The sequence below is a fragment of the Phalacrocorax carbo genome, chromosome Z (assembly GCF_963921805.1).
Source record: "Phalacrocorax carbo chromosome Z, bPhaCar2.1, whole genome shotgun sequence".
NCBI lineage: Eukaryota > Metazoa > Chordata > Aves > Suliformes > Phalacrocoracidae > Phalacrocorax > Phalacrocorax carbo.
Window position 1 is genome coordinate 24,757,729 of NC_087548.1, and position 14,401 is coordinate 24,772,129.

At 37.7% G+C, this 14,401-nt stretch overlaps 2 protein-coding genes across 2 annotated transcripts in view; one reads left to right on the top strand and one right to left on the bottom strand.

Annotated features, from left to right (window-relative positions):
• Window positions 1-92: 92 nt before the first annotated feature.
• On the bottom strand, window positions 93-9,560 carry SREK1IP1 (SREK1 interacting protein 1). The gene is made up of 5 exons (XM_064438403.1): window positions 9,465-9,560; window positions 6,652-6,699; window positions 4,928-5,068; window positions 2,966-3,044; window positions 93-1,503 (listed from the first exon to the last, which is right to left on the bottom strand). Exons 1-5 carry the CDS (start codon window positions 9,475-9,477, stop codon window positions 1,314-1,316), a joined length of 471 nt encoding a protein of 156 aa, XP_064294473.1. The 5' UTR covers window positions 9,478-9,560; the 3' UTR covers window positions 93-1,313.
• A 98-nt stretch (window positions 9,561-9,658) lies between these two features.
• Window positions 9,659-14,401, top strand: part of CWC27 (CWC27 spliceosome associated cyclophilin) — a 122,809-nt gene continuing 118,066 nt past the window's right edge. Inside the window, exons 1-4 of the mRNA XM_064438401.1 lie at window positions 9,659-9,917; window positions 10,582-10,678; window positions 12,304-12,416; window positions 13,821-13,964. Of these exons, the coding sequence (XP_064294471.1) occupies window positions 9,876-9,917; window positions 10,582-10,678; window positions 12,304-12,416; window positions 13,821-13,964 (396 nt within the window). The 5' untranslated portion in view covers window positions 9,659-9,875. The remainder of the gene's footprint in view (window positions 9,918-10,581; window positions 10,679-12,303; window positions 12,417-13,820; window positions 13,965-14,401) is intronic.

Sequence of the window (14,401 nt, forward strand, 5' to 3'; positions counted from 1 at the left end):
AGGCAAGGGATATTATTGCTAAGAAAGCTTAGGTATTGCTCTTCCTCATCTTTTGATTCTCATGAGACTTAGAACTGCTTCTGCCTGAGCAGCTTGGTATACAGCTGCAGTGTGTGTCTAGGCAAAAAAACCCAAAACAAAAAAACCACCCTACAAAACCCCACAGGCATTAAAAGCATTTTCTAGAAGCTATACATGTAGGCACTTTAAGGTTTAGGCATTTCTGGGGTAGGATTACACACCTAAAATCTGCTAAACTCACAAGCAGTCTGTCTTGAACCTGTACCCTACCACAGTACACAATATGAATTAGATACCCCAAAATCCAGTTATGAAATTTTAACATTGATCCCAATAGCAAATGGTAAATTTTGCTTCAATATGATAGAGTGCTTACATTCAACAAGAGATTTGTTTGGTTCGTTATTTTTTAATGTTTCACTAGCAATTTTGTTAGAATGAAGGGAGGCTTCATGATTCTTGTCATTGTCGGTCTTTGAATTTCCATTCATGTAGGCATTAATCACCACATACTCTATTAGCATGGTTTTAGAACTTCATAAACAATCTTGCCAGACAGTCTAGTGTTAGAAAGTGGCATTTCATACCTATGTTGAAGATGAAATAGCCATAATTGTGAAAGAACAAAACCTAGGCAGAAAGGACTTTAAAAAATTAGTAGCATTTTTTGCTTTTGTTTGTTTTCAGCTTGCTCACAGCAATCCTGTCAAAAAAACTGTGTCATTTTGTTTCACAGTCTATGACTAGATCAATTTTAGAAGATAATTTTGAAGGAGCAATCTCTTTTAGCTTCCCTTTGCCCATTCTTTCCTTTCTCTGGACCAAAATGCTATTTCATATTTGCGCTTAAAGATTAATGTATTTAAGTAGAAAAATGTTATTCAAAACATATTTAAAGCACAACATAATAGAATCTCACTTGAATTCCCAATTTGATTTAACTATTCTGACATTAAGCATATTTAAGTCCAAATCTTCCTATGCAAAGACCTGCAAACTGAAGTTTGCCATATCCTAGTGTAAAGGATTCCAAACAAAACTAATCACAACTGAACTAAAAGTGAAGAACTAGTTAAACTTGCATGGTTTAGTACTAATAAGCTTGAAATAGAAGAGCAGAATTTTTCCCAAATGCATCATTTAACAATGTGAAGCACTGATATTTGCAAATAGATTTCTTAAAAATATATATATCTCATTTTAAAACAACAGCATTGCAAAGCATAAATATATTTGATTTGAAACGAAAATCATCATCTCTGCAGAAGTGAGCGCAAAAATAGGCCAGCACCTCAGTCACTACTAGAACTGTCTGAACTATCAGAAGATGAGCTTTTTTCCTTTCGTCTCTTCTTTTTCTCTTTTTTATGATGCTTTCCTTTCTTAGATTTATTCTTTTTTTCCTTTTGCCTTTCTTTTTTGCGTGATTTTTGTTTTTTTGACTTTGGCCCATCCTCTTCAGCTGCACTCGATGAGGAAGATCTAGTAAAAAAAAAATATATATACACTCATATATACAAACACACAATATGTAATTAAAGAAGGAAAATGCCACAAGAATAATGTGGGTTTTTTAAAATTTCCATATTTATATAGCTGTCACAAATCAAATTTGGTCTAGAATTCATACAGTAGCATCCACCAGAAAGCCTATGATATCTCAGTCTGCATGTTCAACTGAATGACTACTTTTCTAACTAGACTATTGTGCAGTATGTTCATAATGCCTATTCCAGTGTTAATTAATCTGTAAGTTGTGTGTTTTTCAATCTTCAATAAGAAAAAGACTAAGAGTACAGACAGACTGACAGAAAACTGGAAGTATGACAGTAAGATAGAGCTTCCAGCTTTTAAAAGATTATACGATCAGTAACACCACCACAATAATGCCTTCAGACAAATCATAATGTATTTCTCTCATGCAAAAATCTAAGAGAAACAGGTATGACAAATTTGGATGCTTTTGTAGCTGGTGATATCGGTCTCTAGCCAGCAGTGATCAGTGATTACATACATCCAAGAATTAAGATGACAATAAAAGAAAAGGCTTCATCATTATACTCAAGGGGGCAGTTTTATGCTACTGTTTACATGATTAACTATTAATTACTTGCAAGTAAAGACCACAGCCAGCAGAATGACTTTTTTCTACTGTCTTCATAAGACCTACCCTATGTAAATAAGACAGGGGAAAATTGCCAGTACACCCAGTGTTTAATCCTATTTCTTTATTTCTGAAAAACATCTTATTGTGGCCTCCAAATACAACTCCCAGCTCTCAGTGCAGTTCCTGGGATATTGTCTCATCAACAGTCCTAATGACTAACCAGTCTATAGTCTCATCTAATTAAAAAAATAAAATAAAAAAATTAGTCAGCAGGCCTCAGATGCACAACAGAGTTGGGTATTATGACATTTTCCTTTTGAAAGTGGAGTAACGCTTTTTTTAGGCTTCTACAATAACAGGAACATTAAAACTCAACACATGCTAAGTAAAACTACAGAAGTTTTCCTTTAGATAGTTACATGTTATACAGAGCATGTGTGTGTACATGTGTGCCTGCACCTCAGGGTCTCTGAACTGCAGGGAGGCTTCTCCATGCGAGCTAAGCCGGCGACCAACCCCATAATCCCCCTTTTCTCCCACCACATATTGCCTAGTGTTGGATAGTCAGAGGGAGCATTGCTTTCTCAGACCTGCAGACCACCAGCTTGCTAGAGTTTTCTAGAATTCCATGGTCCTAACTCCACAGCAGAAAGCTTCTGCCTTTACCACTACTCAAAGAACAAACAAGCTCTCACTGGAAAACAGGAAGCTTTTCAAACCAAAGATGTACTTGCAAATAAAGCTGCGTCAAAAGAAACAATGTTTTCTGAGAAACCACCCAAATATCAGAAATATTTCTAAAATTCTATTCTTAAAATAGGCATGTGATAGACTTACCTTTTCCTTGGTCTCTTTAATTTTGTTTTTGCTTTGCTTTTTTTTTTCTGTTTCTTTTTTTCTTCCTCCTCGTTTAAATCTACAGATAAAAAGTTATCGTTTACGAAACACTCAGCTAAATTAAGATCAGCATTAGAAGAGTGGCTTCAATAGCAATGTGAAGTTACTACAAAATTCCTGTTAGAAGCTTTTTTCCTTCCTCCAAATTCTGGTCTAGTATAGTAATTTCAAGAATTCTTTGAAATTTCAGTACTGCAAGGAGTATTTTGCAGAGTAGAACTTTTTATACAACTTCAATCTGATCACAAAGAATAAAGGCCAGCCTGTAAAACATGGCAAGAAGTTGTGACTTTTTCCTACATGTTTACATCAGCTTTAGGTTTTCATATCCATTCTTCTATATTCTAAAAGACTTGCCCAAGTCTGAAAACAGGTCATTTAACTAGAACGTACAGAAAAAATAAAAAAGACTATTCCCTTAGGCCTTCCTGAATTACTTTCACACATCCTCATTTCACACTTCACAAATAGCTATGCCATAACTAAGATAAATTTCAGTTACCTGTCAATATACTGTCTATAAAAATTGGCAGCAGAGTCACCTCTCATCTGGTCATCTTTGTTTCCTGGTCTAACACTGTGTAGTATTATATAGTATCTTCACATTTCACTTACAAGCAATATTTTTATCACACTGGATGAAATTTCTGACCTTGGACTTTTCTGTACTAGTTCAGAAAGTACTTTTGAATTCTCCAAAATGCAAATCCACTATATAAATACACACTACAATGCCAGCTAACAAGAAAATACTAGCTTTACAATTTATCCTTAAAACAGATAGCTAATTTCAAGCATTTCATCTTACTTCTATCGTACAAATAGCTTTCCATAGAATCTGCATGCTAGTACAGTTACTCATTTACTACCACAAACAGAAGTTACTGGTCTGTATGTTCTGGAATAAAATTTGAAATAATTTGATATAAGTTAAAAAAGGCAAATTAAAAACCATGAAGAATGTGTGAACAAGCATTCAGTATTTAAGAAAATGGGGTAAAAATGTAAAGCGCAAACAGTGCAAGTCTTGAGAAGATGAGGCCACTTGAAAATGGCAAAATCCTGCCTAGATTATTGACAGTTACAGAAATATATCTCCTTAAAGTACACATAGCAGCCACAGTTTGAGAAAGAATATATAATGAACAGCTGTATTACAAGATCAAGTAAACAGCTGTTTCGTTCCTGCTGACATCCATCTTCGATCAGTTTAGGGCCAAAAACACCCCTTACATTCAAAAGTACAGAAGCAGGAACACATTCTTCTAAAGAGACTTGTTCCAAGAGACTTGTTTCAAGGGGCAGAGGGGAAGGACATGGATTCATTTAAAACATGGTATGGTGGAACAACCTTCCCTTCTTAGTTAGGGAAACAGCCTCTTTAGAGTCCAAATTCAAATGAACTCTCAGATCTGGTAAATAACCCATCTATTCTCTCTCTGACAGTTGATGCTCAGATCTTGCAAACAGAGAACAGTACTTCTCCAAACATGAACACTGAAATTCAATTCACTAGCTGTTTCAGTCAAAACACTACTTACAGACCAGAGAGAAATTCAGTTGTCGTATCTGTCATTAGTTTTAAGAGTTACTATCAACGTTAAGATGTTTAAACTACATGCCATCATCAAAAGATTAACTCAGAACACCCACGTCATTTTCCCCTAAGCAGCTTCTTAGTTACAGCCTTATAATCTTTTGTATGTAGGAGCTCTTTTTGGGATGTTCCAAATGAGTACATTATTAATTTCCCATGGTAGGAATTAATAATAATAAAAAAAATGTGTGTGTTTGAAATCTCTGAAGTTTGAACATACGAAGTAGAAGACCTACTTCTAAAGCACAGGCTAAAAGAACTAATAGTAGTTAGTAGTTATCAAAAAGGATAAAATGACACCTTACTCTTTTTTTCACGCATGGCTTGCAGTCTCTGTAGTTCTTCTTCCTCGCTGTCTTCACTGCTAGTGCTGCTAACATCTAAAACAATATCTCTTTGAGGATCTACTCGGAGGAAATTTCGACATTCAAATGTCAGATGACCAGCTGAACAAAAAAAATATTCAGAAAGAAAAATGACAATTTACCAAAAAATATCAGAAGAACATCCATTTTAGCATTATTCAGTTCTGAGAAGTGAAAAAAGGCTAGGCTGCAATCTATGAATGAGGAAGGCAGAGACTTACTTTGAAAAAGCCTCAGAATTTTGACAGATTGTACAATGTTATTCCATTAAGCAGTGCTTTATGATCTCTCTCTTATTTCTGTTAAAGATTTTGTCCAACCTTTACTTTATCTTTTTTTAATGGTCTCAGATCCTTCCTGAAGAAATTACCTAAAAGCATGAAGTGAAATATTTAAAAAACTACATCACCACATTGCTCTTTTTGTCTCCCTCTAGTCAAACACAAGAATCCTATTCACTCATGAGACATATTCTTTAACAACCAGTACATAATACTAAGCTACTTCTTGACTAGCATTTTTAGTTTTCTAAGTTACATCTCAATAATCATGACCAGAGTTAGAAGCCTAGTGCTGAATACACCTATTGGTATAATAAAGAGAAATAAAACATATTGAATATACGGTTTGGGAGAAACTAAGCTAAAGACACAGGGATTCAAGTAGCAATTGAAATAAGTTCATCTTATTTGTACCAAAATGCCTACATCTTGAAGACAGAGCTTTTAGGAACATAAATACAGGCTGTGTGATTTGACTGCAAGTTTCCTTCTCTTCCAGAAAGCTTCTGATACTTACTGCATGTAGAAATCAAACACTAAATCTATATTGATATTCATGTTCCTTTAGAAGAACAGATACACAAAACAATCAATTGACAAAATTTGCTGGAGACAAAGTCTATAGTCAAAGAACAAAGCAATCTTTTTTCATCTTGACCCCACAACACCCATAAAAAACTCAGATTAAATCACTCTGTTAAAAGTTAAACACAATTCACTGCAAAACAGGGTTCACCCCTCTATTATTCTAAAAATAAGAGTTAGTGATTAACGATTAAAGTCTTCACTAAGGCCTGTTTCCATTCATCAGGAGACTAGCCACAGACATGCTTATATGATCAGAGCGTAATGCAAAGCATCAATTAAATGCTTACAACAGACCTTGTAAGTAACAAAACTAACTGCTTATCAAAATATAGAATACACAAAGTAGTATATTTTCTTAGCATAGAAGATCATAGAGATTAAATTATTCTTTCTTTTAAAACAGTTTGGACTTAACTTGCGCTGAAATGCCTGTCTTAAGATTGCAGTGGGACTCGGAAGAAGCACAAATGCTAATTAACCTCAGTAGATATTAAAGACCATGCATTCAGTTCAAAGTTCTCACGTAGTTGCACAGCAAATGTAGTATATATGAACACAACAGCATACTTTCTTTTTTTCCTGAGAAACTCAAGGGCTTTCAAAAGCAGCAACAGGTGTGAGGAGACAGAATCAATAGGAAAAAAAGAAATTAAATTATTGTAACTTAAACCAACAGATGTCTGGGCAACAAGGGAGAACGTTCCTTTTTTATTCTTCCCCCCTCCTCAAAAGGCAGTTCCAACATCAGAAATTGAAGAAAACACTGTAACTTCATATTGTTTACTACAGACTTACGGTAGCCACACTTCTTGCATCCAGCTCTGATGTTATCCTTATTTCCACCTGAAATAGAAAATTTCATCCATTAGGTGTTGCTAAACAGAACTCTCAAGTTCCTTTTAAATCTGGCTTGATCATGTCAATAGACAGACAGGACTGATCACTCCTCAGAGTATCAAGTACACTACGATCTCTTTAAAAATCTTAAAGAAAAGCAAAACAGTGCATTTCTAAGGTCGCTTTTCTGTGCGGTAACCTATCAGAACAAATTTGGCTAGTACAAACTGCTATGGATCATTTAGTTTCACAGAACTTATTGCCAAATCCTCACTTGATTTATTATGACCTTTCCATTGTAATTTTAATAACTATTCCACTTCTCTGAAAGCTTATGTGTTTGTTTAGTTACAGTATGAACACAGGAAAAGCTATCTAACTTCCCAGTGATCCATTACTGTGCACTACAACACTTGTAGTGTACCTATAAATTCTAGCAGTGCATGGATGTTGATAGACATTCACTGGAAACTGAAGTAGTTTATATTTTAATTAGAAGATCCATCTCAAAAAAGCAATTAAAAAAAGCAGTCACTGCTGAAAAGTGACAAAAGACAGAAAGAAGCAATTTAAAAAAAAGCCAAACAAATTGTTAAATCATTCTGAATCTAGGCAACACAGCACCAAATACAAAGAACTAATGGGTCCAAGAGAGCAAATATGCAACAAAGTGAAGAGAATAACAGAAAAATCCGTAGATGCTACACAGGAAGGGGCACCAGAATAGTGCAAATTTTAGGTATAGAAAGCTTGTAATTTTCCCATCTGAGCCCACAGTTAAGTTAGCCAGATTTAGGAGGACATGACTCAGAAGAGGAGAAAACCCAGAGACCTGCCCCCCAAAACAGATCAGTCTTATTTTTAATCATCTGAGCCTAATCGTAATGAAAGTCATAACTGAATTTCCAAAATCAAAGGGTGTTCTTCTACCTTCCAACTGAATGAAGTATGAAATAAACAGTGACTGAAACAGTTACAGTTTTCTGAATACTTAGATCAGTTATTTAAATAATTATGCAAACATAACAAGAAATTAATGACAGAAATTAAGTGAAGCAGAAAAGGTGTACATCAGCTCCATGAATTTAAATTCTGATTTACTAAAACAAGCATTGTCTTTAGAAAATTTTACTCTAAGTAACAGAGAAACCTTCAAACCCTAGGCTGAAAAACTAACTCGGAAACACGGACAACTCACTGGTCTATGCCTTGAAGAATACTGGAAAGCTATGCAAAAAAAAGATACATATGTTCATTACGACACATATTGTTATCTGTGGATCCCAAACCCTTAGTATTGCATATCCCTATCGAGGTCTATAAACTCAGCAGTGTTTAGGTGACTGTTTTATGACTCTCTTTTGAGGGTAAGGAGGTAGGGAACATGGAAGAAAGTGTCAGGAAGCAAGGAACAAAAGTGTACCTGTGTCTTGCAATGTCCTGTCAAAGAAATACTCAAAACAGCATCTGCTTGTTCACTACACCTTGGGTCTAGAAAGCAAGATCACCCAAGATACCTTTGTCTCAGCTTTCTGAAATACTCGGTAAACTTCAGCCCTACAGTAACTGACATGAAGGCAAAGGAAGCTTTGGTATTCCATGCAAGGGAGGGCAGCAGTCATGCACACACTACAAAATCTCCCGTCACACGTTCAGGTGCCATTTGTCAGGATTTCCAATAGAAACAGCCAGCAGATGACAGGAATATTGTCACCAAATACTCCCACCAAGTTCCTGAAACTGAAATGTTGTAATTATTTTTGGCTGTAAATAATAACATTAGAAGCAGGGTTTTAGACTAGATGAAGTTTTAGAGATTAAAAGCAAATATATCAGTAGAAGCTTCCTTTTCTCACTCCCTTCTTCCCGGGTGTTAATCCTCAAGAAAATTAACAACCAACACAGCAGGAGCCATCACTAAGGTTCTCATCCATTCAGTGGAGCACAAAGTTGAAAAGAAAACAAAAAACAAAAAAACACCAAAAAACCCCCAAGCACTCCCCCCCCCCCCCCAAGCTTCAGAAACTTCTGAACATAAACATGAGGTGTCTTCCTCATGAACCCCTTCTAGAATGGGAGCAACTTTATTAAGGTCTTCTCTTAAGAGAAGCTTACCAACGCCAGGCTTGTTCAGCTGTTCTACAAACACTCCTCACGTCTCAGGATCAAGAAAATATTATGAAGCAACAGCTATGTGTTCGGCTAACATAGATTTAAATACCTTGCAACTAGCGCAAGCGTTTCTGCCTGTCCCGTCTCAGCTCAGCATCGTACTCAGCAGGTCTATTTAAACAACAATCTAGTGGGACACCAGCGTTAACCCAGAACAAAAGACGAGGAGGAAAATCAGGTCTGACAACAACCGTTCTTTCGATCGAGCTTTAAAGGCCGCTTAGACTAACAAACAGGAACGCACCACTTGGTCATGGTTCATTAAAAACGCTAGGGAGAGGCCCCGCGGGCCCAGGAGGAACCGGCGGCATGGCTGTGCCCGCCGACGGCTGGACGGACGGACAACCCGCCCCCTACCCCGGCCACCTCCCCCCATCCTTCCCTCCTCCCTCCGCCTCTCCCTCCCTCCCGATGCTCCCCGCCAGCCGCGCCGGCCCGCTAGCCGCACCAGCGAACCGGCCACGCGGACAACGGCGCCCACCCTCCCCGCGCAATTTTCCATCCACCCGCCGGTTATTTCCCCTTCCCAAGACGCCGGCCCTGGAGTCAGCCGGCTGCCACCCCTTCTCTCCCCGCAGAGCCGGCTAGGAGTGCCTCACCCGGCAGAGCCATGGCGCCTCCCGCCGCCCTCCTCACAGGCCCGGCCCAGGCCTGCCGCGGCGCCTCTCCCCGCCGGAAGGCTTTTACCGGCGCACTCCCGGACCGTACCACTCACGGGGAGGTTGGGGGACCTCAGCACCGGGCGGGCGGGTCGGAGGGCCTACAGGTGTCTGGGGAAGCCTCCAGATATTTATGAAAGGAGTTGCGACCTCAGTGAGTCCTGCAGATACTCCGATTGGGGAATCCATCTCTTCGCCCTTGCTCCCGGCGTGGGCAGCGTCCTCCCCACCTCCCTGGGCGGCATAGAGGCGCCCAAGATGGCGGGAGGTTCGGGGCAGTAGAAGGCATTAGAGGAGAGGTGTAGTAGGGAGCAGGTAGTGGGTCATTTGTCGGCAGGCGCTTTTCCCACCATGAGTAACATCTACATCCAGGAGCCTCCCACCAACGGCAAGGTGGGGCTGTGGGGGGCGAGGGGCATGCGGGGCCCCGCCTGGGCGGCGGGGAGTTTGGGCGGAGGCGTGTGAAGGGCTTGTGTGTTGCGGGGGAGTCTGGAGGGGGCACAGGTGAGGAGGATGTGCGGTGTATGTCTGTGGGGCGGTTTGGTTACATTTAGTCTGAGGAGAACCAGCGCAGAAGGACGTTACCTGGGTCAAAGCATGGCATGTGCTGTCGGATACATAAGAAGTCCTTGAAGTGTTGCGTCTCGTTTCCTTTATTATTGGCTCTACCGTAGATTCTTAATTTTGTTATGATCTCTCTCTGGATTTAATTATGTTGCTTGTAAAAGAGATATATGCCTTCGGAGATTTATGGCGTAATTATAGGGTTTTTTCCATGCTGTTTCATAATGGAAGCGATAAAGGATATCTTAAGTTTCTATCCTGTGTGAGGTATCAGGTCGTTGTCCTTGAAGCCGTATTATACATTTCGGTTCAAAACCGTATCTTAAGTGATGGCAATATTATTTAGTACTAACAGTAACCTGGCATATTTGAATGCATACTACTGTTACTAACATATGAATTGAGAAGTATTTTTTTACCTTGGCCATTATATTCTTTGATCACTGACTAAGTTACAATAAAACTAATGGTGTATTTATCTATATTTTTATAGGTTTTGCTGAGAACAACAGCAGGAGATATAGATATAGAACTATGGTCAAAAGAAGCACCAAAAGCATGTAGAAATTTCATACAGCTTTGTATGGAAGGTAATGACTGATTGGGATAGGAGTTTTTGAAATTATTTCAAATGCATTCTTTGTGCCTTTTTTGTAAAATAGAGGTTATAACTATATTTTAAATTTAATGTGTTAACGAATTTGTTTGTATTTAGAAAATATTAACTAACACTCAGACAGTGTTTTTCAAGGTTATTAAGGAACCCAGGGGAAAAAAATTAAAAATTTGTATTATTTTCTCAAATGTCACAGATGTCATAATATTACTGAAAAGTTGTATGTCAGAGGCTTGGGAAGGCTTACTCTTAACAAGTCTCTACAAAGTGTAACTACTTCAATTAAAGTAGTACTATGTATGTATGAAATAGCAATGGTGCAATATTGGACATCCCCCAAAATTCTCATTTCTATATCACCATCTTTACTACCTTTTAATTTTTTTTCATGAGTGCTTCTAATGTTTTACTTGCTGAGTTTTTTGTTGATGGAAGCTCTGTAATGCTCTTCACTGAAGTAGTGGGTACCAGAATGAGAAGCTCCCTATTGGGAAAGCTGTAACAGGAATTTGTGAAGGACCTGGTGCCTTTATGTGTTTTCTAGCTGCTGCTGTTATCCCATTTATGCATTGGTAGAGTCACTAGCACTCTTCTGTTAAGGAAAAATAGCAGCCTAGGATTTGTGCCCTCAGCACAGATCCAGCCTGTTCCATGCTCTTACGCCTAGTGTGGAGACGTGTAGATTTTCTGCAGTGGTAAGTCAATTTCTTAGCCCTTGGTGAGTCCTAAGAGTTCAGTTATCCTCAGTGTTAAAAAACTGGGCTTTATTTCCTTTCTGAACTTCTCTAACAGCTGTGTAGGATCCTACATTTTGTATAATAAATGTGAATATTTTCCTTGTGAGTATCCTAGCATATAACCATCCATGCATATATGTAGCTGTGCTGCAACATGTGCAGATCCTGCTTTGTCTTGCAACATGCTGTGGATTTATTTTTGTTTATTAAAAAAAAAAACAACTTGGAGATGTATGTCAAGTAAAGTTCAGTTTTCATTCCTTTTGTTTTCTAATGATGTCCTAACCCCTATCTGATAGATAGATAAAAGAAGATAATTTAGGGATCAAAATATGCCATGTATTTAATTCTGTGAAAATGATCGGTTTGGGTACAGTGTAGGTGGTGAAAGGGGTGACACCTGTGTTCCATGCCAGTGAGTGAAAATGCTCATCATTTGGTGTATGGATACAGTTGACAATGTATGTCAGATGTTGGCTGGGACAGAGCATAGTAGTTTTAATTCTCCTTTCAAATTGAGGTATGTTGGTAGTATTCCAGTGATAAAACTTAAAAGCTGAAATAAAATAATTCATCGATGTCATCTTGTCGGTGATGTGCAATGTCTTTTGCAACAGAAGTGTACGACAGCACTTTTTTTTTTTTTTTTTAATGTAATCAGCAATACTTCGTAGCTGAGATAGTCGCATTGAGCAAGATGGTGGAAGAGGGGGGAACCCAGTGGAAACAGCAGAATCCAGTTATAGTACTTGTTTTCTGGAACTTCAATCTCTGGACACCTCTGCATAATCTTTATGAAAGTCTGACTTTTGAGACCATTTACATGTATTTAATATCCTCTTTTTTTTTTTTTTTTCCTTAGAGTATTACAATAACACAGTATTTCACAGAGTAGTGCCTGGCTTTATAGTGCAGGGAGGTGATCCCACTGGTACTGGATCAGGTGGAGAGTCAATCTATGGAGCTCCCTTCAAGGTAAGTATCTGTATATCTTATGCATTACTTCTTTGTTATTCTCCATCAGTTGTTCTTCCTACTTACTGTGTTTGGTTGGGAGAAAAGAAACCTTATATTAGAAATGCAATATTAAATGTATACAGTAATCGCTTTCCCATGTTACTTCAGTATTTTTTTGAATATGCCTTTCTGAATTGAGAGTTCTTACATCTAGTTGTTCTGATATTATGATAAATGTATAACCTTGCTAGTATGAACCTCGCAAGGAAAAAACAGGGAGGGAGAAGAGTGACAAGTAGGTGTTGGTGTGTGGCAAACTCAGAAGCAGAAATGTACATTGTTTACGCATATTGTATAACGTTGGTATTATTGATACCTGCATGGCTTGTCTCTTAACGAGGAGGCTCAGATCGTCTGTGAAGCTACACACACAGAGCAGCTGTCTTCTGTTCCTCCAGTTATATTTCAGATGGGGCAGGCACCTTTAACTCATGACTGAAGCTGTATGGCCTGTCTCTGGGCCTTCTATCTCCCTGCTGCTAGAGTAGACTCATACAGGGCATTCTATGATTCTGTATAACACAAACATGAAGTTTCTGGAAGAGGTGGTACCTGAGCAGAGGACATAACAAATATTACCAATACTGTAGCAGCATCACTGCTTAAAATTAGCAGTATCTCGATATTGTAGTGTTTAGAATTGTGATACTACCATGGTATTAATATATTACTCATTGCCTTTACCTTGCTTTGAAAGTAGTCCTGTTCTGTCATCTTACGGTCCAGAAAAATGTTCTTCCTATGGATTTTTGCAATACTGTACTATTACAACCTGTTGTTGAGCTTCCAGTTATTTTATATGAATTAGGATTTTTCCCCTGAATACAGTGGTTAACAAGAATTTTAGTTTTACAAGAAATGTATGAAATGTAGTTGCTTTTGGAAATGCTTTGGATTTTTTTAGTATTGGTGGGATAATAAATTCCAACAAAAAAATTAATTACAACTGATTATTTAGGCAATGATTGGAAAAAGAGAAAGTTAACAAGACAGAACTTAGAGCTTTTATGAAATAATGTATTTTTCTGTTATTGGTATACTAGTTTCTAATTTTTTTTCTTTCAGTGTTTGTTGGTTATGTGTTTATGATTTCCTTCAAAAGAAGATTGATCACTTGTTTGCATAGGCACTAAGAAGAAAAAAATTGACTAAAAATAATCTTTTCTGCTGAAAACAAAAGCTTTTAAATACAATTGTGGCATTAAGTTTCAAAAGACTTGAATTTATTACTGTCTGAGTTTAAAAGAAAATTAACAGCATCTTTTCTGTGTGTGCATATTGATATGAATAAGCTGTAGCTGAAGAAGTGGAAAAAATTGTTACATATTTAAATCATGTTCTTTTCTCTTCTGTCTTTGCCAGGATGAGTTCCACTCACGACTGCGATTTAACCGAAGAGGACTTGTTGCTATGGCAAATGCTGGGCCCCATGATAACGGGAGTCAATTTTTCTTTACGTTGGGTCGTGCAGATGAACTTAATAACAAGCACACAATCTTTGGAAAGGTCTGCTGCATGGACTAGAGTCCCAGTTTGAGTTTGACAGAAGCTACTAGAAGTTTCTCTGTATTCAAAGGCTATTTTAGTGTTGTTTGCTGCTACGTACATTTAAAATTTCTCTGCTTTCTAACCTGTCTCTGTTCTTTGGTAGAAATGTTTCCATGGGTATTCCCGTAATTGTCTACTTTGCTGTTGTTATCCTTCTAAATTATATTTTCGTGTTGTACTTCCTTTGAATAATCTTATTCATATTATTATAGTTCTGTCTTAATCAGTTCATCTAACACTAATGAAATTTTTGAAAATTCTGTTTGCAAATTCTGGTTACCCAACAGGAACCAGGAAAATGAAAAACATAAGATGAATTTAGATGAAATTCATAAGATTCATCATAAGATGAATCACTCTCATGATTTACTTGAATGAAAAGAAACTTTTTTAAT

What these genes read in the sequence shown, in the direction of transcription:
- SREK1IP1 (XM_064438403.1), bottom strand. An exon ending in ATGCAAGAAGTGTGGCTACC is followed by an intron (nt 5,069 to 6,651) that starts GTAAGTCTGTAG and finishes TTTTTTGTTCAG; the next exon opens with CTGGTCATCTGACATTTGAA. An exon ending in AGCCATGCGTGAAAAAAAGA is followed by an intron (nt 3,045 to 4,927) that starts GTAAGGTGTCAT and finishes TTTTATCTGTAG; the next exon opens with ATTTAAACGAGGAGGAAGAA.